The sequence below is a fragment of the Uranotaenia lowii genome, chromosome 3 (genome assembly GCF_029784155.1).
Source record: "Uranotaenia lowii strain MFRU-FL chromosome 3, ASM2978415v1, whole genome shotgun sequence".
Lineage (NCBI taxonomy): Eukaryota > Metazoa > Arthropoda > Insecta > Diptera > Culicidae > Uranotaenia > Uranotaenia lowii.
In genome coordinates, this window is record NC_073693.1 from 89,381,846 (window position 1) to 89,407,845 (window position 26,000).

The 26,000-nt window shown below is 38.2% G+C and overlaps 2 protein-coding genes across 2 annotated transcripts in view; one reads left to right on the forward strand and one right to left on the reverse strand.

Moving 5' to 3' along the window:
• The first annotated feature begins 6,577 nt into the window (after nt 1-6,577).
• Nucleotides 6,578-26,000, forward strand: part of LOC129752381 (uncharacterized) — a 260,154-nt gene continuing 240,731 nt past the window's right edge. The window contains exon 1 of the mRNA XM_055748172.1: nt 6,578-7,173. The gene's annotated coding sequence lies outside the window, so the exon portion shown is untranslated. The remainder of the gene's footprint in view (nt 7,174-26,000) is intronic.
• LOC129754167 (myosin heavy chain, skeletal muscle-like) lies at nt 14,326-20,684 on the reverse strand. The gene is made up of 6 exons (XM_055750059.1): nt 20,483-20,684; nt 20,145-20,391; nt 19,940-20,068; nt 19,799-19,877; nt 14,775-14,914; nt 14,326-14,714 (listed from the first exon to the last, which is right to left on the reverse strand). Exons 1-6 carry the CDS (start codon nt 20,593-20,595, stop codon nt 14,385-14,387), a joined length of 1,038 nt encoding a protein of 345 aa, XP_055606034.1. The 5' UTR covers nt 20,596-20,684; the 3' UTR covers nt 14,326-14,384.

Here is a 26,000-nt window from a genome sequence, read left to right on the forward strand (position 1 = left end):
ACCCCTTTTTCCAACAAAAAAATTGATTTTCAAAATCATGTAATACATGTGATTTGAATTATCAAAATTATAGACAAGTTTGAAAATTTTTTTATACGCGGATGTGTCCATTGACTTGTAGGGCTTATATTTATATATATTTTCTCTCAAATAACGTTAATTCGCGAGAAACGTAAAAATTAAATGTGTTTATGACAAAAACCAGGAAAAACAGAAGTCATGTAAGACAAAACTGAACGAATTCAATCCGCGTGTAAAAAAACCTCAGTGTAAAATGAACAACTTTAGATGATGCTTGGTTATACAATTAAGCTGTTTTTATTTTTTTTTAAGGAATATAAGATGTTTTCAAGAGTTTTTCAAATGTTCCGCTTTTTTCGGCTGTGTCCCGCTTTTTTATCGTGAAATGTCCCGCTTTTTTTCTGAAAGTATCTGGCAAGCCTACCTTAGTATGAAGAAATAGACGGCCTTCATCTTTACTAGAATTTTACCTTCAGTTACAGGGTAGACTGTATTTTTTCTTCTAAATTTTTGCAAAATTTGAGGATAAGTTGAACAATTGGTTTTGGTGATCGAAAATGACGCAGCAAAGTGAACACAGCCGCTCCAGAAAAAAATGGGTGGTTTCCCAAAAATAATGGATCAAGGAAATACTGAACCTTCAGAAGTTTCTGCCACCAATTCGAATTCTGGTCCCTGGATGCTTGGTGAGATCAAATCATTTTGAAAACATTTACATATAACATTGCCCAATACCAATTCTCCGCACTGTGATCATAAGCACACACGCATATTTTGTCATGGTCAGTTACATGACGCATGGAGCAATCGCTAATCGTTTCCCTAATTAGACAGTAGGAAATTTCCCACCTAACTTTCACAACCCTGTTTCATGTAGGACTATTTTGATTGAATTAAAAATATTTAAAATTCGATGTATTTAAAATCGAATTAAAAAGTTGGATTTAAAAATGTGTCATCTATAGTAACAAAAAGAATAACATTAAATTCAGAGCAATGTATCATCGTTTTACGATAAGCTGATGAACTTTTTTTTTCAAGAGATGGGTTTGTTGATATAATTTTTTTCAATGAATCGAATTAAACGGTTGTTTTGATTTATTATACATTCATTCATCATAACTCAACTTGTTGCAATTCAGGATAGATTATTAACATAGAGATATAAACAAATGAAAAAAAAAGTAAATCTTCGACTTGATATGTCACAGGATATTACAATTATACTATAGGCTTATTTTTTACAAATTAATGTTGGGGAAAGATGCTAGGAATGTTCATGCAAAATTGGCAATTGGTGATAGTAGTTATGTTTTTGTCATCATTACATTTAACAATCTCATGCTCCCTCATTAACTGAAAGCTTCGGATAAGACCTAATAGGAGTAAGAAATATATTTTTTATGGTTCACCGTAACACTTGTCAAAAGTGTCTCCCAATCAATTCCTTTTACCCAGTCCCAACCAAAATTAATTTGCTAGGATGCAGAGGTGACCTCGGTCCTATTGCATAAAATAAATCTTTCATCCCTTTCTTTTTTTCCAATCTATCCATTGACTACTAGGACGTGGCCGGCGCCGTTATTGATGTTCAAAGAGAGAGCATTAGTTTTGTGAAGTGTGAATGAGCTGCTAATCCCAAGCACCATTCATTTGACCTCTGAACAAAATTGATGGCCTCGGTCAATCACGGAGTAGCAACCATTGGCGATGTGGAACTTGTTCTACTGAGCCACACCAGCGATCGTGGAACTCGAACTGATTGTAATCATAATTTGATTTTGGAGGAAGTAATCCATTTTCTATAACTATGCATTTCGGGTTTAACGGTTTAAGGTGGATGTGAGTAGTTAATCAAGCTAAGCTAAGCTAAGCTAAATATTAGTAATTTCGTAATCAGCAATCATAACGATCAATTCAGAAGAAGAATATGCCGTTTGGAAGGGGGATCAATTGTAGACAACTCCAGGGGATCAATTGTACCCATAATCAACATTTTAGAAAACTTTTTCTGAAAAAAGTTGAGAGTTTTCCATTGCTTTGAAAATATGGCATTATGAAGTTCATTTTACGCTCGAACGATTGATACATTGGAACAAATATTTTTTTTCATAATTTTCCCATGTAAGGAACATTTTAAAGTGATGGAAAAAGATCTTCAAGTTACATTTTGCGAAATTTTTTAAATAAAGTTCAATTACTCAAACAATTATTTTGTTAAAATTTTTTGAACTGCAAGCATTGTGGTTTTGCTCTTTTTGGCACATTTTTCTAGTACATTTGATCTTTATAAGACATTCCAGTTTCGAGATATAGCTAAGGAATCAAGTATCCCAAGGGATCAAGTATCCTCATTCTCCCCTACTAATTAAAACTTTTATAGAGATGTTGTTTTAGAAAAAATAATTTGGTAACCTACACGGAAAATAAAAAAAAAGGTAAAATTTACCTTTTTGCGAGGTGATTTTTTTCCACCCCTCTTTCGAGGTAAATTTTACCTTTTTTTTCATTCACCTAGCAAAAAGGTAAATTTTACCTTTTTCGCATTCACCTAGCAAAATAGTAAATAATACCGTTTTCCCATTCACTGATATAAAAGGTAAATGCTAGTAAGTTTGATTGGTTTCTTCAATAAAAATAAAAAAAAAATTATTCAAAAATGTATATTTATTTAAATTAAATAGGGATATTTACCAAATATTTATTTTCGAAATGTATCACCATGTTTGAAAAAATTATTGAGGTAAGTCATTTTTTGCCAGGCTCGTGGCCATCCGGCTTCGCGTTCTTCCGCGCCATAATGGCCACTGAATCTTCCAGCACTGCGTCAACACTTTCATGCCATTCCCCGTCTACAAATCCGGTGAGGCGCGGCCGGAAGTTACCTTTTTGGCTTTCACGAGCGTTCACCTTTTTATCTCGGTAAATTTTACCTTTTTATTATTTTCCGTGTATATTTTAAATCTAAGGATTATCGTTGCCAGTAAATCGATTCCAATAATATTGAATAACTTTTAAAATATCCAAAAGAAATGTTAGAGATGACATACAATCACCAAAATTCAGGGTTTCAGTAAATATCTTGTGTGTATCCGTGCCCGATCAGGAGAGAACATCAAAATTAAACTTTAATATTCGGCAATGATAAATGTATATCTTATCCAATCATAATTTTGCCCTCAAATTTTGTAATGTAATGTTTTTTTTCAATCTGGCGTTCTTCTTATTTTGATTGACAAAATTTAATGTGAATTAATTCATTTACAAAGATGAAAAAAATATTTCAGGATGATATAACATCGAAATCAACGGTTTAAACTGGACCACAAGAAATTGGTGGTTTAACCCAAACTTTTCAAGAGTTGAGAGTTTGAAAATAAATAAATTAAAACATCGGATTTGGAATATTCCTTGGTTCTTGGTCTACATTTTATTTGAGCAAACCATGAACTTAACTTGTACTACAGAAAATGTTCTCGATGCTATACAGAATAAAGTAAAAAAAATTATATGTTTTAGTTTTAGTTGAATAATAAAAATCGTTAAAAAAAACTACTTTGCACAACCAATGATTTTGTTAATCAATATAACCTTGGCAAAGCATGTCAAAAAATTATTATTTTTTGTTTATTTGATCATTAGGATTTTAACATCTATGGGGTCTTTCATCCCTCAAGAAATTAATGAGAGATCTATCTAGCCAAGCCTCCCATTTTTAAATACTTCTCAATGGATTCAGATGTTTTTTTTAGTATTTTGAAACGGTAAAAACTTACTTTATGAAATGCTTAGCTTCTTCTTGATAATTTTAAAATACCCTGATACTGCTTCCATTTGACTCTGACATCGCCTTTTGTATGACGAAGCCATCACTTGATCTTAAACATCTCAGTTTTTCACAGTACTTAGACATGTTTATAGATAAAATGTGAATTTTTATCCATAATCATACTGGGGTTGGGGATTCTTTCATGAAAAACCGGTTAAAACTGCTTTGACATGATTCGCGCATTGTCGCGAAAAGGGCTTATAGTCAAATCTAAGAAAAGGCCGTTAAGGCAGAACTGAGTAGGTGGATTTTGTGGAAACTGAGTTAATGGTTACTGAGAACTGAAAGAAGGTGAATTCTCATGTTTTGCAAAAAATGAACCTTAAGAAAAGGCAAAACCAAAACTTAATGAATGCTTTTCATGCTTATTTGAATTTAGCATTGCGCTAATCAGAAATCAACTAAAACATCTTAAATTTTACACTTATGCCTTATGACCCAAAAAAGTATCGGAAAAACATAGCATTTTAACACAGATTTGTTTTCGAAAGGTTTTTATTTTCAGTGTTTTTTGAGACAATTTATTATTTTAGTATAATCCGAACTTAGCAAACAAAACCAGATTAACGCATCTAGATCAAAACAAAATCTGTGACAAAAGAGAAAAAAAATTATGTTAGTGATTAAGATATAAGGCTATGATCATTTAGTATCCGGGCAGTTACAAACGTGTGTATATTAAAAACTATTCATTTGATCGAAAAACTTTCTATGGAGAAAATGAAGTTGTTAATATGACATTTAAACTAAAAATATTAAAAAATATTTATCAATGATTTCAAAAAATACTCTCTTTGCACACTTTTTTCAGTCATGTTTTGATTTATTTTTTTTTTACCACAGAACCAAAACCTTTGCTAAATCATGATATTTTACACAAACTCACCTGGAAAAAGCAATTAGAATCTGGTTGGAACCTTTTCATGAGTTGGTATCTCGAAGAAAAAGAACACATCTGTCATATTGCGTAAAAACCGGATGCACAGATTGCGATCTTTGGATCTGATCATTATTAGTTATTTACTTGGTGTCTACTAGTCAGGCAAAACTTTTTGCCTCTGCCGGAAATGGATTTTTTTCATTATGTAGGGAGTCTTCATTCAGTTATCCCAAATAACCATAAACTTTTCACCATATTTAAGATCAAGAGTTGCACTCCGATAGTTGATTTGAACTTCGTGTGGATCCTAGAGTGGCTCCTTATACTTAATAACCATTTGGTACGAAAAAAAATCAGAAAAAATCAACAGTTCATGAGCTTTCGAGTCAACAATGAAGAATTTTCGAGGCACAAAATGCGCAAAAGGAGCAAATTAGTGCAAAATTATTTCTATCATGTCTTTTTGCATAGTAAATATCTCATAAACACGTAAACTTAAAAATCTATCGAAAATAGGCAAGATAGTCCTTTTCATAACCAACACAACGCTACTAAATTTTTGCATATCCGAGCTCTATTAACGCAGCTATCATCAAAATCAAGTGCCCGGATACTGAATGATCATAACCTTATATAGACTCTCTCAGAGCCTCTCATACATAAAATATATATATTAAAAAATTTTCTTCTAATGACAACCTTAAACCACTGACCACACTGACTTGACTCTTAGAACAAAAATTCAACCATTTTCTGTCTAATTTTTTGTTGTCAGCTTTTGCAGGTTCGCAATACCGACGGCAGGTGGCGAACCTGAAAAAATTGACAAAAAATGCCCTGTAGGAAACATGGTCCTTTTAAGCCCGATTTTATCGTAGAAATTGCGTGTTTTATTTTTAAAGTTGGGTGGCATTTCCTAACTGGGATAGCATTTCTTCAAATCGATCGATGCGCACTCTGGAATCGACATTGCGTACTGATGGAAAAATGATTTTTTTTTGTTTTTTTTCTGGAAAAATTATCCAGAAAACGAAATCGAGTGTCCAGTCAGTATGGTCAGTGCTTAAACCTGCCTTTAGACGTGATTTATGTTGAATCTCTTCTACCTAACTAAAGTTAACTGTTTTTATAGGTATTTAGGTTCATTTTCACTATTCTCATATTTTTAAGCTTTTTGTAGCTGTAGCATTTGATAACTGAAATTATTTTCACTCAAAACTAACATATTTAAAACCTTCTAGACGCCATACTTTCAAAACGAAAAATGTTCAAATTAAAAATGCCAATTTTTTTGAAAATCCATTTCCAGAAAATACCACCAAATGTTGTTTTCCTGAGTATTTTTGATTTTTTTTTTCATAATATTCAGAAAATACAAATTTGTTTTTAATTTGAGTTTTGAGGTCCGAATTCATTGAAAACTGATTAGTTTTGATATCTTTCACGATTTCTTTACCGCCGAAATTGGATGTGATTGATCAAACTTTGACGTTGAATTCTGTTTATAAACATTCCCGTAAACAAAGCTATTTTCCTGTACTCTCTATATGATTTTGAAATTCTTAAATAAAAATCATTTGAAAAAAATTATATAGTAGTCTTTTTCATAGATTAACTTCAATGGTGGTTCAATGAGGCATATATATATATATATATCGGTAACACGTTCTGTAGCACAGCTTTGCGTGATATTTTATAAAGCAAACCCCTGAATCTGCAACCCGCCATCAATTGTAAACCACTGTAAAGTGAAATTTGTGGCAATTCAACATGCAAAACTCTCACTCACAATAAAGTCAGCAGAATGCAAGTTGAAAGCTCCTGTGCTTATTCTTCTCTACAGGCTATAAGGGAAAAACCAAAAAAAAAAAAAACGAACCCAGAAACCTTGTTTCGTTCTACCGTAAAACCGTAAAACCACGAGGACATTTCAAGTATATCTCATCCCGGAGGAGTAGTGGAGCAGCAACAAGAAAAAAAAATCAACTATAAACAAGAGTAAATGTGAAAATAGTACCCCCCGTAAAAGTACTCCAGCTAGCTGCAGTAGTGGGTTGAAATTCTGAGTGAAGAGTTCTTTGCCATCTCTCGATTTGTGAAAAAAAAAAATGAAAATACTAGAAATGTTTCCCGAGGTAGAATGAAACCAAGTGCAACCGGTTTGCAGGATTGTAGTGGTCTCTCCCCCGAAAGCGGTATCACAACTTAAACTTCCAGAGCAAATACGCTACCGAATCGTTGGAGTGAGGGAGCATCAAAGCTTTCAAAACGGTGAAGGTGAGGTGAGAAGACGGAAGATCTCAAATTTGTAAACCACCACCGGCGGAGTGTTTGGGAAGGAAGCGCGGAAAAGAGTGTTTCAACATTGGCTTTTGGTTTCGCAGTGCAGTCGTTGAAAATGTCTTCGAGTGGCTGAGCGAATTGCTTTTTGATGCTATAAAAGGTAAGCTAAAATACTTTAGTTCTATTTAATCACCTAGTTAGTTGCAAGTGGATTTTGAACTTTCACTAGAAACTAAGCACTATATAACATTTTGAAAGACGGAGTAGTTTTGCAAAAAGAGACAGATGAACAAATAATTTACCAAAATTATATCAACCAAAATATAAGACAATCCAATCGATTCCCGTATCCTGCTGCCAAATTGGTAGCTACTCAGTTATTTTTCTACTGACATGCACAATGGGTACAAAAGTGTATAAATCGCGAAGAAATTCAATATATCATTCGTCTTACATGAACCAAATCTGTGAAAATATACATTGGACATAATTTAAGACGGTGCAAGAGCTCAATTCCTCAACATTTTTCAAATTTTTAAACAAAAACTTCATTTAACGAAGCGTGCGATGGTCCAAATGTAGGTTTAAATTTTCAAGTTCGAACATGCATTTCTATAAAATATTTGAAAACTGTAAGGGAACTGAGGGTAAAACAGCCTTCATTCGATTCCACGAAAAAAATCACACATGATAGGTCTTATTTGATTCAGAATTTCCAAGTCCAAACTTAGATACTGTTTTCATTATTTTTTGGAAAAATATAGGAGAATCAAGAGTAAAATCAGCTATTAAAGATCAATTTTTTCTGATTGGTTCTTCAAGCTAACTGATAAACAGGCCTGCATTAACTTCTAAAGGGTGAAGAAGCTGCACATCGAAAAAGTAAACAAAATACGGTGGCCAAATCGTGCGCAAAATAATTGGACCGCTCTAGAGGGAATAAATTTTTAAAAATTTAGTAGTGGACACCAAAAAAAAACAAGTGACCACCTGGAAGGTTTCCAGTCAAATACCAGTTTCATTGAAAATGCTCGCCTAGATGTTCCGGAGATAATTAAGAAGGAAAAAAATTAAAAAAATTGATGTCTTCTACTTGAGAAGGCTAATGATATGTTAAAGCTGCAATTCAGTCAGTGTTTCATGACGGTTGACACGATGAATTGCTAAATATACGAAGAAGCCTCCAAATGTGGTCCCACAAAGTATATACTTTGTTTCGGTTGTATCTAGATTCGTACCATCATGCAAAAACTGTGGTGGAGTGATTAAAAGTAAAATTTTATTTTTTTTTGCCGCAGGAGAACAAAGAGCTCAATTTGTCATAACTTCTACCAAATTCGAAATTTTGAGTAATTTTGAAAATTATGTTTCAGGAAACAGAAAAGTTTATAACGAACAGCCTTTACTTGGAAAAGCGTAATTCATAGTAAACATTTTGGATGGCGCACGTGGTGCCCAACTTTTCACCTATCATCATTTACGAAATTTTTAGAAATTTTTTAAACATTTTTAGTCATTTTATATTTTGTTTATATCACGTTTTTGATGCATTTTACACTATTCTTGTTTTGGTTAGAATATTTTTTTTATATTTGCTATTTCTGTCATTTTTCATCATTTTTGTAATTTTTTGTTGTTTTGTTAGTATTTGTTTTTTGGTTATAGGAAATTTTAATCGTTTTTGGCATTTTTTAGTACTTCAAAATTTTTTGTAGTTGTATTTCATCATTACCATTTAAGAACGTTAAAAAGCATTTATGGCATTTGTCTTAATAATATTATTCCATTTTAACAAAAACGATAAGAAAATGTTGTTTTAGAAAACCATTTAATTTTGACACATGTGCCAAAATCGTGTTTTGCCAAAACCTTATGTTGCCAAAAACGAAAAAATTAGTGAATCTCATTCAAAAGATTCGAAAAAAAAAAATTTATAGTTCAATTTAAAATTGGCTGTTTGGTTTATATCAATCTGTTATCAGTAGTTCCCTATCCAGGTTAGCAATTTTTCTAATCCATCAGCACTAACCGGAAACCTTCTTTCCTTTCTAACTACCCCAAAATAGATTAGTCCCATCACCATCACCAGCCAGTAACCTACCCTCTCCAATATAATTGTACTCCGGTCGTCGGAATCAATATTTTCCCATAATGAATTTTTAACATAGCTTTTACCGTTCCCATTTCCGATCAGCTGATGGTCGTTCTGTTTTTTTCTTGTTCCCGCTCCTCAAATCCGGTTTCCTTTATTCGTTTTATTTAAGAGGAAAAAAAAGCATGGGACCTGCAAAATTAGGTGCGGAAAACTTTTCCAACCGTTCCCACTTTAACCTTTTGTAGGTCGATAGAAAGGTAGGAACTCACGTTACACATGTGCCACAGACACTTGAGCCCAAAAGGACTCTTTCCCCCCACTCGACCCTTTTCGGAAGATTGAGTTTGGGTCGTCAAGTACCACCCACCTCATCGTCTGTGAAAGTGGGTGGTCGTTTGATACCGATCTCGCAAAGCCAGACCAGACAGGGGTCTTTGAAGCACCTGGTAGGAAAAGTTCAAGCCAGGGAACGGCCATTTCTGAATTGGATTTACTTTTGAGCCGGAGACCCCATTCGTCCAGCTTGCTAACAAGTTGACCGGAAATGAGAAGAGGTTTTTTTCTTGACCGATGTGTAGTCGTGTGGTGTTGTTAATTCGTGTTTGGGCCGTGAGCATATTTTAGAGAGATTATTCAAACTTTAGGGATGCTCTCTAAAAGATCATTCGTCTGTGAATAAGATTATATTTAGAACTCATAAACTCGCTGTGAGCCAGTCTGAGTTTCAGAAATTGAACTTAAAATGCAAAGGTACTATCATTCCTTACCCAACGTGGAAAATATCAAAAAAAAAAAAAAAAAAATAACTCAAACATATCTCAACGAGATATTAAAACCTTTTTCAGTTACAATTTTGTACTAAAAGTTTTCGGCTGTATGTGTTTGTCTTTCAACTTTTTTTAAATTATTACGAGAAATGCCTCGTTTTAGGTCGGATTTGCCATCATCAAAATTACGGCGATTGATACCATATAACGAGCTGAAATTATCGGATTCATGCTTGAATAAGTGTTCGCTACGAGCCGGCATAGTCTTCCAGCTTGAAAATTGACTCTGAGCTTGACTTATTGGCTTTAAGCTTGAAATGTTGGCTTAGGCTTGGAGATTGAACTGTTGTTGAAGCATTCAAATTTGGGATGTTCTTTGACTTAAATTTTCTTTTTTTTTTAATGTTTGAACGAAGAGTGATAGGATGACTTACCAGTTACCGCACTCTGTCGGGGGCCGGTATGTTTTTCCAAAAATCGGTAATCGGTATATACCGATTCTTGTTCAAATTTTTTACCAAAAATCTGTATAAATAAATACCGGAAAGTCGGTATGTCGCTGCTCACAGTCCTATTTATTGCCTTCTTGTAGATGGGGCATATTATCCCCTCCTTCCATTCCTCCGGGAACTGTTCTGTGGCTTCCAAGACACGGCGAGCGACCGAGTCCCCCCAGTATGCTACTATGGGTCCATGGGTGCAATTGGACGACTCATGATCCCATAGGGGTATAATAGACTAAGTTTGAGTTTACTGGTGTTACTTGGGATACTAAGTACCCCTACGCCATAAAGTCCACCTGGGGCCTTTGGTCATAATTCTCATCTGGATCTGAAACGAAGGCTGTACCCGAGATGGGAGACCAAGTCCACGCTTAAGCGCTCATTGGCTAACTCAATTTCGAGTCAAAACTCCAGCATATATACCCTGCCTCTTGTTACGATTCAAGACTAACGACCTCTCCTCTGACGATTCGAGGTCCGACCTTTACTCGCAACTCGAGGCTCGCTTGGTTCCCACGACTATCATGCGATCCGCCTCTGTTCGAGACCACTGTAAGAGACCAATGACCTCTCCTCTAACGACTCGAGATCTTGGCTCCGTTTGGTTTGGCTCTTGGCCCTCTCCTCTTTGCCTCTTGTCCGGGTCTTTACGAAACTACTCGGATGATTCCTTGCGAAGACGTCATCCTACACCGACTCGTGTGACTCATCCGCCGACGACGTGTAATCACCCTACCCGAGAGTATATCGCAGCGTAAATACTCTTCCTCCTACGAATACGACTGCGAAGAAGGTCAAGTCTTATCCCCGCAGCTTCCCTCGTAGGGAGCGCGTTCTAATCAGATACTCCGTGGCGGTGGAGGTATCCTACACAACGTTCGTGACAGCTCGGCATACGCAGAAGGTAGACTCTTATCTTTGTATGCTTTACTGCTAGGATCGGACGCACACTACTCGAATGCCCCCCGCCGAAAGGGCATTCTACTCCGACCGTGGTCCGGTCTTCATCCTCTCTTTTAGCTGGCAACCCTAGGCTTTTTGCCGTGTGTCGAATCGAGAGCAGTTTATCCTAGACTCGCGCCTGTCACAGCAGAAGTACGGGTCTTTAACACTTGCGACTCAAATGAATCCCGACGATGATGTCATCCTACCCGACTCGAGTGGCTCATCTGACGGTGACGTGAGATCACTCTACTTGCGAGTACTCCGCGAAGTGAATATTCTTCCCCCTACGAGTTCGACTGCGGAGAAGGTTTTGTCTTATCCCCACAGCCTCCATCGCAGAGGGCGCGTTCGACTCGGTTACTCCGCGATACTGTGCTACACACAGACGCACGACGTACCTAACAGCTCCGCATACGCAGAAGGTATAGTCTTATCTTTGTAAATATGCTTTACTGCCAAGATCGGACGCACACTACTCAGGTGCTCCCCGACGAAGGAGTCACCCTACACTGGTCGCGGACTGGTGCTGGATCCAACTTCTCTGCAGGGCAGTCATGATCCGGGTGAACCCATCGCTGACCACGCACCAAGAATTGGCATCCTCACACATCCTCCGCACGATGTTGTCGACTGTCGTGTCTGGTCCGCAGGCGGCAAGCATGTTAGCACGTACCCTTTCAAACCTCGGACAGTTGAACACTACGTGCTCTGGTGTCTCTACTATGTCACCGCAGGTTGGACAGGATGGTGAAGCCACGTGTAAAAACTGATGGTGGTACTGCAAGAAGCATCCGTGAGCAGTCAAGAACTGTGTCATGCAGAAATCCACCTCTCCATGTCTCCGGTCTATCCAGGATCCGATGTTAGGGATCAAGCAATGAGTCCACCGGCCACGTTCCGAGCTGTCCCACTGGTGCTGGCAGTTGGACATCGAGGCCTCTCTGGCATGTTTCCGCACATCGGGCATGTGCCTGTGCTCGTAGTACAAGATATCTTCCTATAACAAGACCGAAATGGGCATTACCCCCGCCACTACATCAGCTAGGTCTCCTGCATGTGCGCCGTACAAGTATTCATCGAAGTACTACTTACACCTTTTGATCACTTCACAATTGTTCGTCAGGATGCCTCCGTCCTTGTCCCGGCACATTTCGGCTTGCGACACGAAGCCTTTGCGGGATGTGTTGAGCTTCTGATAGAACTTTCGTAGTTTCTTGGAACGATTCCTCCAGCACCTCGAGCTCCTCCTCCTGCTCCTGCAGGCGGCGTTTTTTCCTGGAAAATTTGGACTAGCTGCATTCTCCGCTGTCGGTGATTTTCCACGTTTCGACAAGAGCTTCTTTGCACGTCTTGATTGGATTCCAATATTCCTCGAGAGGGGTTTCGTCATGCTCGCCCTCTACCGCGTACTCTGCCATGACCTCAGGTTGCTTCAGTTGTGCGATATTTAACCAAGACGGGTGTCGGTTTCGTATGTTGTTCACTACGGACAGTTTTGGGTACTCGATGTTGGCGCCTCGACAGGATCTGACGTCGATGATTTCCGAGTAGTGCCGGTTGTTTCTCAAAACGTGGTCGATATGTGACTGCGTTTGGTTCGGTGACCTCTAGGAGTTCTTGTGTTGGAGGTGGAGCTGTATAAATTAGTACACTTACGGCTATTCGGCCATACCAATTGTTGGTAATTGTTCTTCCTGGTCGACCTGAGCGTTAAAATCCCCGATGAAGATCTTGATATCATGTTTTGGGCAGGTGAACTCCAGCATATAATTATACCCTACCTCTTGTCACGATTCAAGACTAAGAACCTCTCATCTGACGACTTGAGGTCCGGCCATTACTCGTAGCTCGAAGCTCGCTTGGTTACCACGACTCTCGTGCACTCCACCTCTGTTCGAGTCCACTGCAAGAGACCTCTCCCTCTAATAACTTGAGGTATTGGCTCCGCTTGGTTTGGCTCGAGGCTCTCTCCTCTTTGCCCGTGTGCCGATCGAGAGCAGCTTATCCTGGACCCTCGCATTTCGCAGAACACATCCGGGGCTTTACGAAACTACTCGGATGATTCCCGGCGAAGAAGTCATCCTACACCGACTCGAGTGACTTGGTTGAGTAAATATACGACTCGTGGTAGATTAGTTCTAAAATTATTCTCCTATGGCTTACTTTTTCTGTATTAAATATTAATTTTAAAAATTCATAGAACACTTTAAAAATTGCTAGCAACACAATATTTTTTAAGGATTAGCCACATAAGTATCCGATATTGTTTACCTATTGCAAATGCATCCAATGAATTAGCTAACTCTTCTTCTACAAAATCTTTATTTCGCCATTATGGAATTTTGAAGTTTTGGCTTCTTCTAGAACTGGTTGCAAAAATGAGGAAATTTTCAACAAGGTTCATTTAAAGTTTCTATGAAAAACCTCTCGTGAAAACGAATCGTAAAATATCAATTTTCAAATGACTTCCCATCACAATCGACACCACAATTAGCAGCCGGATTGGGAAGATTACAGCCCGCGCTCAATAAATAGCCGGTGCATTAATTAATTTGTACATATTCGCTCCTGTGTGTTGCACTTCCGGTTGCATTCATGTTTGATTTTACGTGTCGGTACGTCAATATGTTTGCATTTCCGTGCGCGCTATTTGTCAAACACAAACGAAATGGCGTAAACGTTCGAGTGTGTGTGTGCGTAAATCGTTCTGTCGACCAACAAGTTAACACTCGTCGATTTCATCGTGATTGTGGTGAGAAAAGCTTGTTGTTATGTTTTTCCCCGTTCTATTTTCACTCGGTCAATATGCTGATGGGTCGTCCGTCGTCCGTGGAAAATAATGGCTACAAACACCCTACCACCCACAAGTGTTATTTATGGGGCAGCATTTTTCAGACACCGCTGCATAAATAAAGCTGAATGCGTTCAAACAGAAAAAAAAATATCGTTGGAAGTCCCATTAGGAAATTTGTTTCTAGTAACGGAGCTGTTAACACCATTCAGAAATATTGACACTAGAAAATTTATTCAAACTATTTTTCGTTTGGAAGAATACATTTTCCTAATCACTTCTTTTTTGCTGTCCAAGGTATTTCGATGATCCCTTTTCGACTGAAACGCTCATCTTGTCCCGCATCATTTTCGCCACGGCAATATTCAAAATGGCTTGCAACGTTCCGATCTCCTCCTTGATGAAATCCAGCTGGTTTTCCACCTCCTGCCGAATGAATTTGGGTGGTTCGCCCAGCCGCTTGCTAATCAAACTGTACAGATGATAGATGGCATCCGAGATGACGTTCGTCTTCATTTCGTTGTCCTTCATGTAGCTCTTGGAGGTGGTGATAGATTTTTCCCACTTCAGACACTCGTTCCACGCTTCGGTGTATTGACCCTGAAAAATTTGTTTGATTGAGTTTTTTTTAACAAAATCCCGTTTAATTTATTTAGGTACCTGTAGTTGAGACAGGTCATTGTTCAATCCAGTGATGATTTGTAGTGCAGCTTTGGTTGATTTCAGAAGGTTAGCTCGAGTTGCTTCAATTTCCTTGATTTTTTCCTGCTCGATTTTGGATATTTCCACCTGGGCCAACACTGGAATGAAAATATTTTTTTTTAATTATTTTTTAAATTCAGTTATATCATAATGTTAACTATAACATACGTTTTAGAGCCAAAGAAATTTAGAATACCCGATACATTATCTATTGCAATGCATTTATTATTAAAAAAAATATCTATGACCTGATCCAGTATAGGTTTCCATTTTCATGCGGCAGCTTATGAGCTACACCCACTGAAAAGGTTACAAAAATCCAATGTCTATTTGACAAATCTCTGTGCCGAAAGTGCGCTGAAAAGTGTACTGTGCCTATAACGATATTATTGGAAAAGCACTACTGGCATAAAGGATTTGATAATTCATCAAAAAAAAAAAAATTAGGATCGATCTCACTGCAACATCTCATCTTTGCTTGCCAGTCCGATATCTTACCCAGTGACCAATATCAGTTGGTTAGCATATATTTTTTTCATCCTCCTCTGTCTTTGATGAGAAAGGGATGAGAATGGAAGAGGAATGGGAAACTAAAAACTGTTTTCTATTGTCAGTCAGTTAACATACACACGCACAGCTTATCTTGGCTGATGGTCTCTTGCCGTCGATTGGAAACAAAGTATTGAATTTCCGAATTTGAAACACTCCATTATTCGTTTGAAGTTGGACAAGTTTTAAATTCCAACGGGTTCAATTCGATTAACAAATCATAATGAAATTGTTGTTTTTTGTATCTTACGTTTGATGGCCTTTCAATTCGTAACCTTTTGTCTGAACTTTTCAGTTTTGTGCCTCCGTTTTTCACTTGAACTTTCAAAATGTACATTAAGAACGATCTTCAATAAGTTCTCTTAATATTTCTTACCTTCCCTGGATTCTTTTGCCATTCAACAAACTTGCGCACCACCATATTATCAGGTTAGCACTTTAGCCTACGTTCGAATAACGTTAAATAAAAAAAGGTACAAATCTACTTTCTGTTGGCCTACCTTAGCTGGGATTTAGTGAATTTCAATTCGGCTCACTGCCGTACTAATGCACAAAGTTGTACACAATCGTTTGGCAAAACAATTCAACTTTAAAAAAAAACTATTTTTACGTTTCGCAATTCACCTATTGTGTTTGTTTACAATTTTTCTATGTTTTGCTTCCAGCTTTCCCGTTTAATTTGCAACTTTCTCTTCTCACTCTCTCTGCCACCCAATTTGAGAACTGTCATCTATATGAGTATGTTCAATGCTGTCGACACGTTAGACCCGTTCAGTTGCTGACTCCGTCTCTGAGTCTGCAAACTCTTTCTTAGCTCGCATGTCTAGCGCTGGAACTTAACAGCTGGTCTCTCGTACACGCCTTTTGCCGTCTTAATTCTCACAATACGCGCCCGCCCGTCTCGGTTTGCCATTCGAATGATAGCGAAGGCGCAGACGTTGGCTAATAGCTTGATCACGTGGAAACTGCCCAGCAACCAGTGGTTTCGTGTAAGCGCAGGAACGGCTTCATCCTTGATGAGCGGCCTTGCGTTGAAGATGCTTTCAACCCCGATTGAGGCACTCCTAAGTTTCTCCTCCTTAGGGCGATAAGGTGTTCGTAACTCCGCTAAGGTCTGCTTGACGGACTGTGCAAATTGTTCCCAGCTCCCCCCCATATGGGGAGCTGCCGGTAGATTAAAACAGTAGGTGGTGGACACCAAACCTAACTCCTGGATCATCTTGTGCTGGTATACAGCTTGCAACGCCTCCTTCAACGCTCGATAGATGCCAAAGAAATTGGTTCCCCAATTGCTGCCCAAGTTTGAGGTTAAAGGGCTAGCTAATAGTAAGTACATCCCGAGGATAGAAAGACAGAACAGAGGACCCCCCCATCTCTTCTCAACTCTAGTCCTTATAGCCACTTCCCTTTTCCAAAAGGTCGATATTAACATGTGCGAACGGTCGAGTCGATGATGTGACTGATGAATCCACAGGTGGGCCATTAACCGCAGGGGAACGCGTACAGGCGGTTGCCTTCGATTCGCCATTCGGGTAATGCACGTCGCGTTCAAGCTCCTCTTCAGCGTTCGATTCTGTCTTGTGGTCACAAGAGGTAGTGCATTGTAGTGCACCATGCTAAACGCTTCTCCAGTCGACGCTCCACTGTAGATCGTCCATCCTAAATCGTTTTTGACAACAATCGGCTTACCACGCTTGCCTTCTCGACTTTCCCTGACAAGCGTCATGTTTGCTTGTTGCACACCGAGGCTGGATACTATGATATGACTCCAGGGGCAAGATAAGAGTTTTCAGCCTGAAGTTGTTTCGCGTCGAGTGTCTGAGACGGTATTTGCAGTCCGCTCACTGTTCATACCTCTCCCATGTGAAAGCGCTCTCCCGTTAGGCCGGCCACTTGGATGCTGACAATCTGGCTATTTTCTTCAATACGCTGTGTGTCTCCAGTCTATTTGAGATTCAATGAACAAGACTTTCCAGCCAGGTTGAATTCATCCGCAAGATCTTGGTCCATAAATGTCAGCGAGGATCCGTCATCCAATAAAGCGTAGCAATAGATCACAATCCCGATCCCATACACCACGACCAAAATATAGCGGACAGCGCTAGACCCGGACAGGTGAGTGTGGCTAGACCGCTCTTCCCCTTGCACGTTGTCTCCAGTCTGGATGGGCGCGGATTCTGGATTTCGCTGCTTGTGCAGCAATGGGTGATGTTTGCATGTGCATCCGTTGACTCCGCAGTTCCTGGACACACATCCCCCTCTATGGCGCTTCAGGCATTTTCGACACATCTTGGCTTCACGTGTGATTTCCCACCGTCCATCGTACGACAGCTCTCGAAATCCTTGGCAGTTCGCGAGAGATGCACAAGATCCCCTGCAGAATACACGCTGTGGGGCAGGTTCTTCTTGCACCGACTGATGATGTGCTACCTCCTGGAAAGTGAGCGCGGTACTCCCCCTGGTGCTCAACGTAAACATTTACGTATGCCTAAGCTCTTCTGCGTGGCTCCTGGTTGTGTGACGATACTTTGGTCTGACGCGGCTTCGAAACCAGTCAGGCGTCTTCACCTATCTCGTAGATCCACTTGCTTAAAGTCTTCAGGTTGACCTTCCGAATACAGTCTAGAAAGTGTTTCGCCCACTGTAATCGCATTGGTCCCGGAAGTTTGGAAACCAGTGAGCTCAACAATGAAGCATCCTCGTCGACCGTCACTGTCAGATTTTGGACGTCCAGCACTAAATCGACCGTCGCCTTCATAGACTCAGGGTCGACCGGTGGAATGGCAAGAACCTTGTCTTTTAGGGATTCGATAATAAAACTTCGGCTGATCAAAATTCAATTTGAGCGCACCCATCCACTGTCTTCGAATGGAGGAGAAAACTTCGAACGACAGCAAATGCGACTCCCTTCAGTCAGTTCCTCAGTCGTATTATGTTTTTGTCGTCTGTATAGCCACACATCCGGGTCGTGCTTTCAAAAGTGGAGAAAAACATCGGCCATTCCTCGGGATTTCTTGAGAACAAAGGCAAGTCCTTATCGACAGCTTCGGATTGAAGCTGAAATCGTTAGTAGGGAGGAACTTTCGTCCTCACTAGAGCCATCGCTGCTGACTGTCTCCGTTTCCTTCTCGGAATCCTCGCTGGAATCCTTTTCTCCGTCTTATTCCTCTTCTCCGTCGACGGAACACTCTTCTTCTTCACCTGTAGAATTTGGTTCCTCTTATTGGCCAACCAGTTCTGTACCTTTGCATTAGCTTCCACTTCTTCTTCCGCCACTTTCTTTTCTCACTCTCTCATCGACCCAATTTGAGAACTGTCATCTAAATGAGTGCGTTCAACGCTGTCGGCACGTTAGGTCCGTTCAGTGACACAAAAAAAAGCCGGAAGCCGCAGAAACGAACAGAAGAGTGACTAGCGTGTACAAGCGCAACCTCAACGTTGCGTTGAGGTTGCGCATAAGTTGGGAATATCTACACCGTGAATCTAGTCTACACCGTGAATGAAGCTTGAAAACGATCCGAACTATCTACTTGTAAGAGATAGTGACTCCGATCGCAACAACAAGCATAACCTCACGGTAAAATCGAGATCCCGGAAGCTAAGACATTTATGACAAAGTTTGATTGTGTGTAATGGGCGAAGAAACCTACCCCAAAGCAGATTTCAGACAGCTTCCTGGACAAGAGTATCATACAGCAACCAAAAAGGGAAAGTTGGCAAGCATTGTCAAGCATATTAAACTATCAAAATTTGCCAAGAAGTATTTCGATTGGTAAGCTATCTGTACCTGTGGCTCGAAAAGCTACATTTTCATTGCAACCGGGACCATTAACCTGGAAACTTACGTAAAATAGTGTCTTCAAAGCGTTTGCTGCCTTTCCAGAAGAAAGTTTACTTGTCTGGGCTGATTTGGCCGAATTTGGCAACCTGCCACTGTTGAAAAAAGTCCATTCAGTGGTATGCCGCAATCAACATTCAGGTTTCTTGCATTTATGAATTTCTCAAACCCTGGGGTCTTAGAAGCTTTTTTATGGTTCAAAACTCAGCCATATTTTTGTGCCCAAATTTCACAATTTTGTATAGGAATATTGAACATTATGTTCGAAAAAAATCACAACGCATGACTACTTTTCAAGCATTTCCTCGCTTGGCAAAAGCAGCGATGTCAGTTGAATTGATTGTTTTTGAATGCCAAAAAACAAACCATTATTTAACAGCTTATAACTTTTTTGCCTGATAAGACACGAAGTTACGGTCAACAAAGTAGTTTAGCGGATTCTGGGTTTGAGAAATTCAAAAATGATCCCAAATCGACTTAGTCCTAAGCAATCGAAACATTTTTTGAATTGTTTCGTATTTTTTTAAGTTGGGTTTCAACACAAAATCTGGATTTGTTTTCCAATGCAATATTAATTCACAGATTTAATACTTACGCAGAGAATCACTTCGTTTCATTAGATCATCCACGGTACTAAAAGTGGTGTTCATTTTTATTGTTTTGCGTAAAACTTCCTGTAATGGTAAAAAAAAACAAATAATTATCATTTTAAGTTTAACAAATCTCTCAAACATACCTCAAACGGCTCATATTGTTCGATAACGCTTTTATATTTCTCGAAAAATACATTCAGTTTTTCCAAACTTTGGTCCAACTGTTCAATTTTTTCGTTATACACCCGCTGCTTTTCTCTATCGTTGGCCATCTGTAAAAATAAACATGGCCATTAGTCCAAACAAAAATGGAAGTCTATCCTAACCAGACCAAAAACGGTTCCATACAATTTCGAAGCTTTCATTTTCCTTCGATTCGCAGTCCTTCACGAAGGTGTTGACTTCAACGAAATCGTTCCACAGGGCATCGAGTTTTTTGTTCGCTTCCGCCAGGCTCTTTTCATTCTGCCGAAATTGCTCCTGCGAATGGAAGCGCATGTGGGCCTGCTCTTTGGCCACTTCCTCATAGTGTCGGTTCTGCTGAATGCCTTTCAGATCAAAGCCCAGGTGGGCCGTGTCCCAGTTGGGGGGCTTACTGCAACGAAGGTTAGAAAAAAAAAATGGAAATAAACCAGAGCCATATAGTGCCTTCTCTAGTTCCGGATCGCTTTCGGGATGAAACTTACATGTAGCATTTGTTTTTGAGCTTGGACTCCAGATACAGCGAAACTGCATTTTCCGGATTGATATCGTACTGGCCGTACACACCGAGCTTGTTTGTTGGCTGAGTTCGGGGCATGTTGGAATAGGTAGTTTTTTCACCGGAAAATTAGCGAATGGTTTTTTAATTGAGGAACATGAAAAAACTGCACCAGCACCAGTCCAATATTTGACTAACAACAAGCCCAGGTGTCCCGTAGCAACCGTAGCAGGTTGCCGTCGAGTTCGCGCATGTGGTTTTTACATCAACCTTTCTCCACAGACTAATACAGACCGGATTCTCTATGGAAAATTTGGTTAAATTTTTCGCAAAAGTAACTACACTGCCACCTAGCGTTGACATTGGCTCCCAATAATAAAATTCAACGAATTGACCATGGTTGACATGAGCTGTTGACTTTTATTACAAAAGTTTAAACAAACAACTGATACCTAATTGAATCTTAGTAATGGCAGTAACAACGAAATTACAAACTACCATTTCATCTCAAATTTTGTTCCGGTTGGTGAATTGCATTTGTGGAAAACGGTGGCAACATAAACGAACAAACCTGTATCAAGGATGAAACATTAGACCGCTGCAAGCTGTGTACGGAAATTTCAAATTCTAAAATTTTAACACCTCCCATAACTTTTTGTTGTTGTCTTTTTTGGAAGCGATCTATCCAGTCCAGTCCTGAATTACACAATGAGTTTTAATTTTTAATGGACATTTGTATGGGAAAACAAAATTTTTCGTTCAAAAATCGCCTGAAAGTTCCAAAAATATAACTTTGGATGAAAAATATTCCTTCCTTGCCGTACAATTCATGTGAACAAAGCACAACCCAATCTTGTACCCCAAAAAAGATGTTCGATGTTGCACACAATTTTAGTTTTGGAGTTAATTTTTTTAATTGATGCGTTTTTGACTACTAATTTGAAAGCTGTTTTAACAGTAGGATGAAAATATATGTAAATTCTCGAAAAATTACTTTGCATAGCTAATGAATTTATTGATTTTTATAATCTTTGCAAAAACATCTCATGAAATTATTCAAAGCACTTCAAGCAGTGTCTGCCATATTTAATCACTTATCAATAGTTTCGGATGTTTTTTTTTTGGAAACTAGCTGGCCGGTGTGCTTTGCTACCCCTTCAATGTTAAAACTATTATAATAATTATTTTTTTTTCAATTTTATTTCAACATTATTCAGAAGCAAATAATTTTTCAAGGCATGAATATGAGCGATTGTCTTGAGTTGGAGGAGCCATGCTTTTGAAAAAAAGGAGATATTAGTTACAATAACTGAACCCTTTAAATTTTCAAAAATCACCCCGTTTTGAAGCGAAAGGAGTATTCATCAATCCAATCAAAAAATACTGTCCATTGCAAAACACAGGAAAATTTGTACATAAAAAAAAGTGTGCATAAACTTAATGAAAAAAATTTGACATTGCATTTGTTAGTAATATGTATGTTATATTTACGAGAGTCTTCATTCATTAAAATGGGAAGCGTCTATCGAATCAATATATCATCAAATTTTGTTTCAACTTATTTTTCATTCCAATACATCATTCCATTGTGCCAAAATTCTTACGTTTATCAATTTTGAACTAAAATTCTTTAAGAATTGTTTTTTTTTTTCAATTTTTCTAAATTTTTTATGGGTGCCCCCTCTTTTTGAGATTGGAAGGTTTTAAAAGTATTTTAGAAACCATTCCCGGTCTTCAAAACGGCTACATTCTAAATTCCACGTTAATCGGTTCAGTGTTTTCCGAAAATTGTTCAAATTTAGTCAAATTTATGTAAATTTAGTATGGGAGCCCCCTCTTTTTAGATTCTCAGAGGTTTGAAAGTAATATAGAAACTATTCCTGGCCTTGAAAACGATCCAATACCAAATTTTACGTTGATCGGCTCAGTAGTTTCCGAAAATTGTTCGATTTGTTTCAAAGTTTTGGTAATTTAGTATAGGAGCCCCCTTTTTTTTTGGTTTGGAGGGGTTTAGAATTGTTATAGAAATCATTATCCGTCTGGAAAACGACTACAAAAAAAATTTCACGTTAATTGGCTTAAAAGTTTCCAAAGATTGTTCGGATTTTGTCATATTTTTTATTAATTTTGTATGGGAGCCCTTCCCCCTTGCTTTAAGTCGGAACAGTTTTAAAGCATTTTAGAAATCTTCTTCGACCCCAAAAACTCTTACAAACTAAATCACATTTTTCGAGTCTATAGGGAACAGACAGACAGACGAACATTACCCCCCCCCCCCCCCCCCCCCATAAGTGCCCGCATCATTTGAATGAAAAGATTCTATCGATAAAGCATTTCAAATATTGAGATAGATCAAAACCTTTTTGCCAAATCAATAAACTATCTCATCATATTAGAACGCTTATATTAATCCATTTTGACTAAATTTGTACGAAAATTGTTCGAGTTTAATCATGTTTTTGAAAATTTTGTAAAGGAGCCCCTTTTCCAAATACGATTGATGTTTAGAAATCTTTAAATAATCTCAAGACATCAAGAATTTTATTATGAGCCAAATTTGGTCAAAATCTTCTGAAAATTCTTCGAATTGTGATATATTTTATAACGAACATGTAAGAAGGGATTTCCCCTCTTTTTCTACAGAAGTATTTTTAATTTCAATTATTGGTCCAATTACATCAAAGTCTGTCCACCACCATAATAAATCATTTAATTCTGTCAAAATACGTTTGTGCGGGAAATTTGATGAAAATGGCTGATAAATTGTACGAATTGTGTCAAATTTTATGTAAATTTTGTATGGAAGCCCCCCTCTCATAGGTCGGAGGGGGTTGTAACTGTCATAGAAACCATCTTCGGTCCCAAAAACCTTCAGTTACCAAATTTGACTATGATCCGTTCAGTAGTTTCCGAGTCTATAGGGAACAGACAGACAAACATTCATTTTTTATAAATAGATATATGTAGATGGTTAAAACTTTTTTCATGAAATGTTTAGCTGCTTGTCAAGTTAGCAAAAAATAAAGCTTAAGAATAGTCAAAGATTCAAATCAAAGACCAACTTCATTTCAAGCTTATTTGAATTTATCTGGATGATTGCCAAAATTTCATCTTCCATACAAATTTCCATACAAAATTGAAACGGGTTGCGCTATTTTAGGAATCTAACAAATCATCAAAAATTTTAAACTGATGCTTGGTACCTAACCCAAAAGTCATCAAAAAACATATGGAAGTAAAAAGTTATTTTTTTTGCAGCGGTCTTATGAGGCTTGTATGAAACGCTTCTGCTTTTAATAAACAAATATCTCTTTTTTTATAATAAAGTCAAAAGTACGAAAACCTCTACCAACTCACCAACCAACTCAAATTGCATCACGAGAAAACGCTGCTTAAAATAACCCACTAAATATTTTTTCATGAAAATTTGCATAAACATGGCTTTATATGTATTGTTAGCACTGTATTTTTCCAATTGTCGATTTTTATTTTAAATTTGGAAAAAATGGCGTCACTTGAAAAACAAAGATGCAAATTTATTTTGTATAAAATAAGGACAAATTCTCAACTTTTTTTCGGGACGTTGCAGAACAACTTGAAATCGTGATATTATTCATTATTTGAAACTTTGAGTTTTGAAATGAAGGAGAAATTTAGTCAAAAACGATGTTTTTTTAGTGATCATGAGCACAAGCGGGTGGTGACAGTTTAAGGTGAAATTTTTATTCTTCGATCAGGGTAAAATAGGGTATTTCTATACAAAATGGGAACCCAACTTTTTTTTCAAATGCATTTTATTTTTTTGATATTCTATTCATTTTATGATACCATAAAACTTAAATACGATTTTTTTTTACTTGAAATACGTGCAACTGGCATTGACCTGCGATTAATTCTATTTTCTGAATAACAATGTCAATTACCAGTTTACAGTTTTGGGTCCAGCTGAAAAACTACTGAACTGATTTTAAAAAAATAAAGTTGTTATAAAATTTCCTCCTAGCTTGTTTGATTTTGTTAAATTTGTAGGTAAATACAAAAGCCTGTAAAGTTTTTCAGCTAAAGCTTTTCGTTTCTGTGGGTCAGTTTAAATGACCAACTAAGCTATGGAGCAGACTTTCGCTCAATTTCGACCAATTCACGATCGTCCACTATTCAAATAATGCCTTGGAGATATCTTCAACAAAGGTGATAACTTTTTCACCTAAGAGCATGAATCCTCTCAATGGTCCAGTACTGGTTAATAGGGTTATTTTGAAGCAAACACTACGAAAACATCTGGAGGAGTTCAATCCTGAGAAAGAAATGAAAAAAAAAAGTTGATTTCTGTACAAAAGAAGCTACAGTAAAATGTATACAAAATTCAATGAACAGTGTTTGGCTGCAAATGCAGTTTTATGGATATGGTTTTCAATTTGAATGAAGTAAATATGCCCAAATACCACTAATGCGTTCTTTTTCGTTGTCTGAAAGTATGAAAGGGTTCCGTTTAGTTTATTTTTTTAACAGCGTTTTTCCTATGAAGCAATTTGAGTCGGGACAGGCCTTAGAAAAAACAAATGATTTTTTTATCATCTACGATTACAATTTCAGTCGGTTCTCTTGTCTCAATCTTTATGCCCTTGAACGGTTTGATTTAGTGGATAGGTACCTACTAGTTAATTTGAAACTCAGTGAGGTTTGGCGATTTCTTAAAGTTTGCTTACAGATTTTTCTAGTTTAAAATTAGGAACAAAATGAAAATACTTTTTCAAATAATTTTTATTTGATTTCTTAAAAGATCAACAGAGCCAAGAAGCTTATTTCTGCCTCCTTGCTGTAAAATCTCCACATTATCTCTTTACAGAATTTATTTGAATTTTCTGACAAAATCATTACAAAGGTAGACTACTGACTTTCACCTTTTCTGACTATAAGGTTTTTAAAATATCGGCCTTAGCAAATTGTATCAAAGCGAGGCTGGGTCATTCGGCCGAAAGTCATGAGGCCGAAAGCCATTCGGCCGAAGGTCATTCAGCCGATGGACGTTAGGCTGAATGGGCTATCTGGTCGAACAAGCCACAAGGCCGAATGGGTTATTCGGCCGACGGTTACCCAGCCGAAAGTTGTTAGGCCGAAAGGACGCAAGGCCGGAAGGATGTTCGGCCGAATGGTTACTAGACCGAATGGTCATGTGGCCGAATGGTCGTAAGGCCGAATGGTCGCAAGGCTGAATGGTCGCAAGGCTGAATGGTCGCAAGGCCGAATGGTCGCACGGCCGAATGGTTGCAAGGCCGAATGGTCACAAGGCCGAAAGGTCGCAAGGCCCAATGGTCGCAAGCCCGAATGATCACAAGGTCGAAAGGTCGCAAGGACGAATGGTTGCAAGGCCGAATGGTCGTAAGGCCGAATGGATGCTAGGCCGAAAGGTCGTAAGGCCGAATAGTCGTTGGGCCGAATGGTCATAAGGCTGAATGGTCATAAGGCTGAATGATCGTCACTTGGCTGAATGGTCTTTTACACTT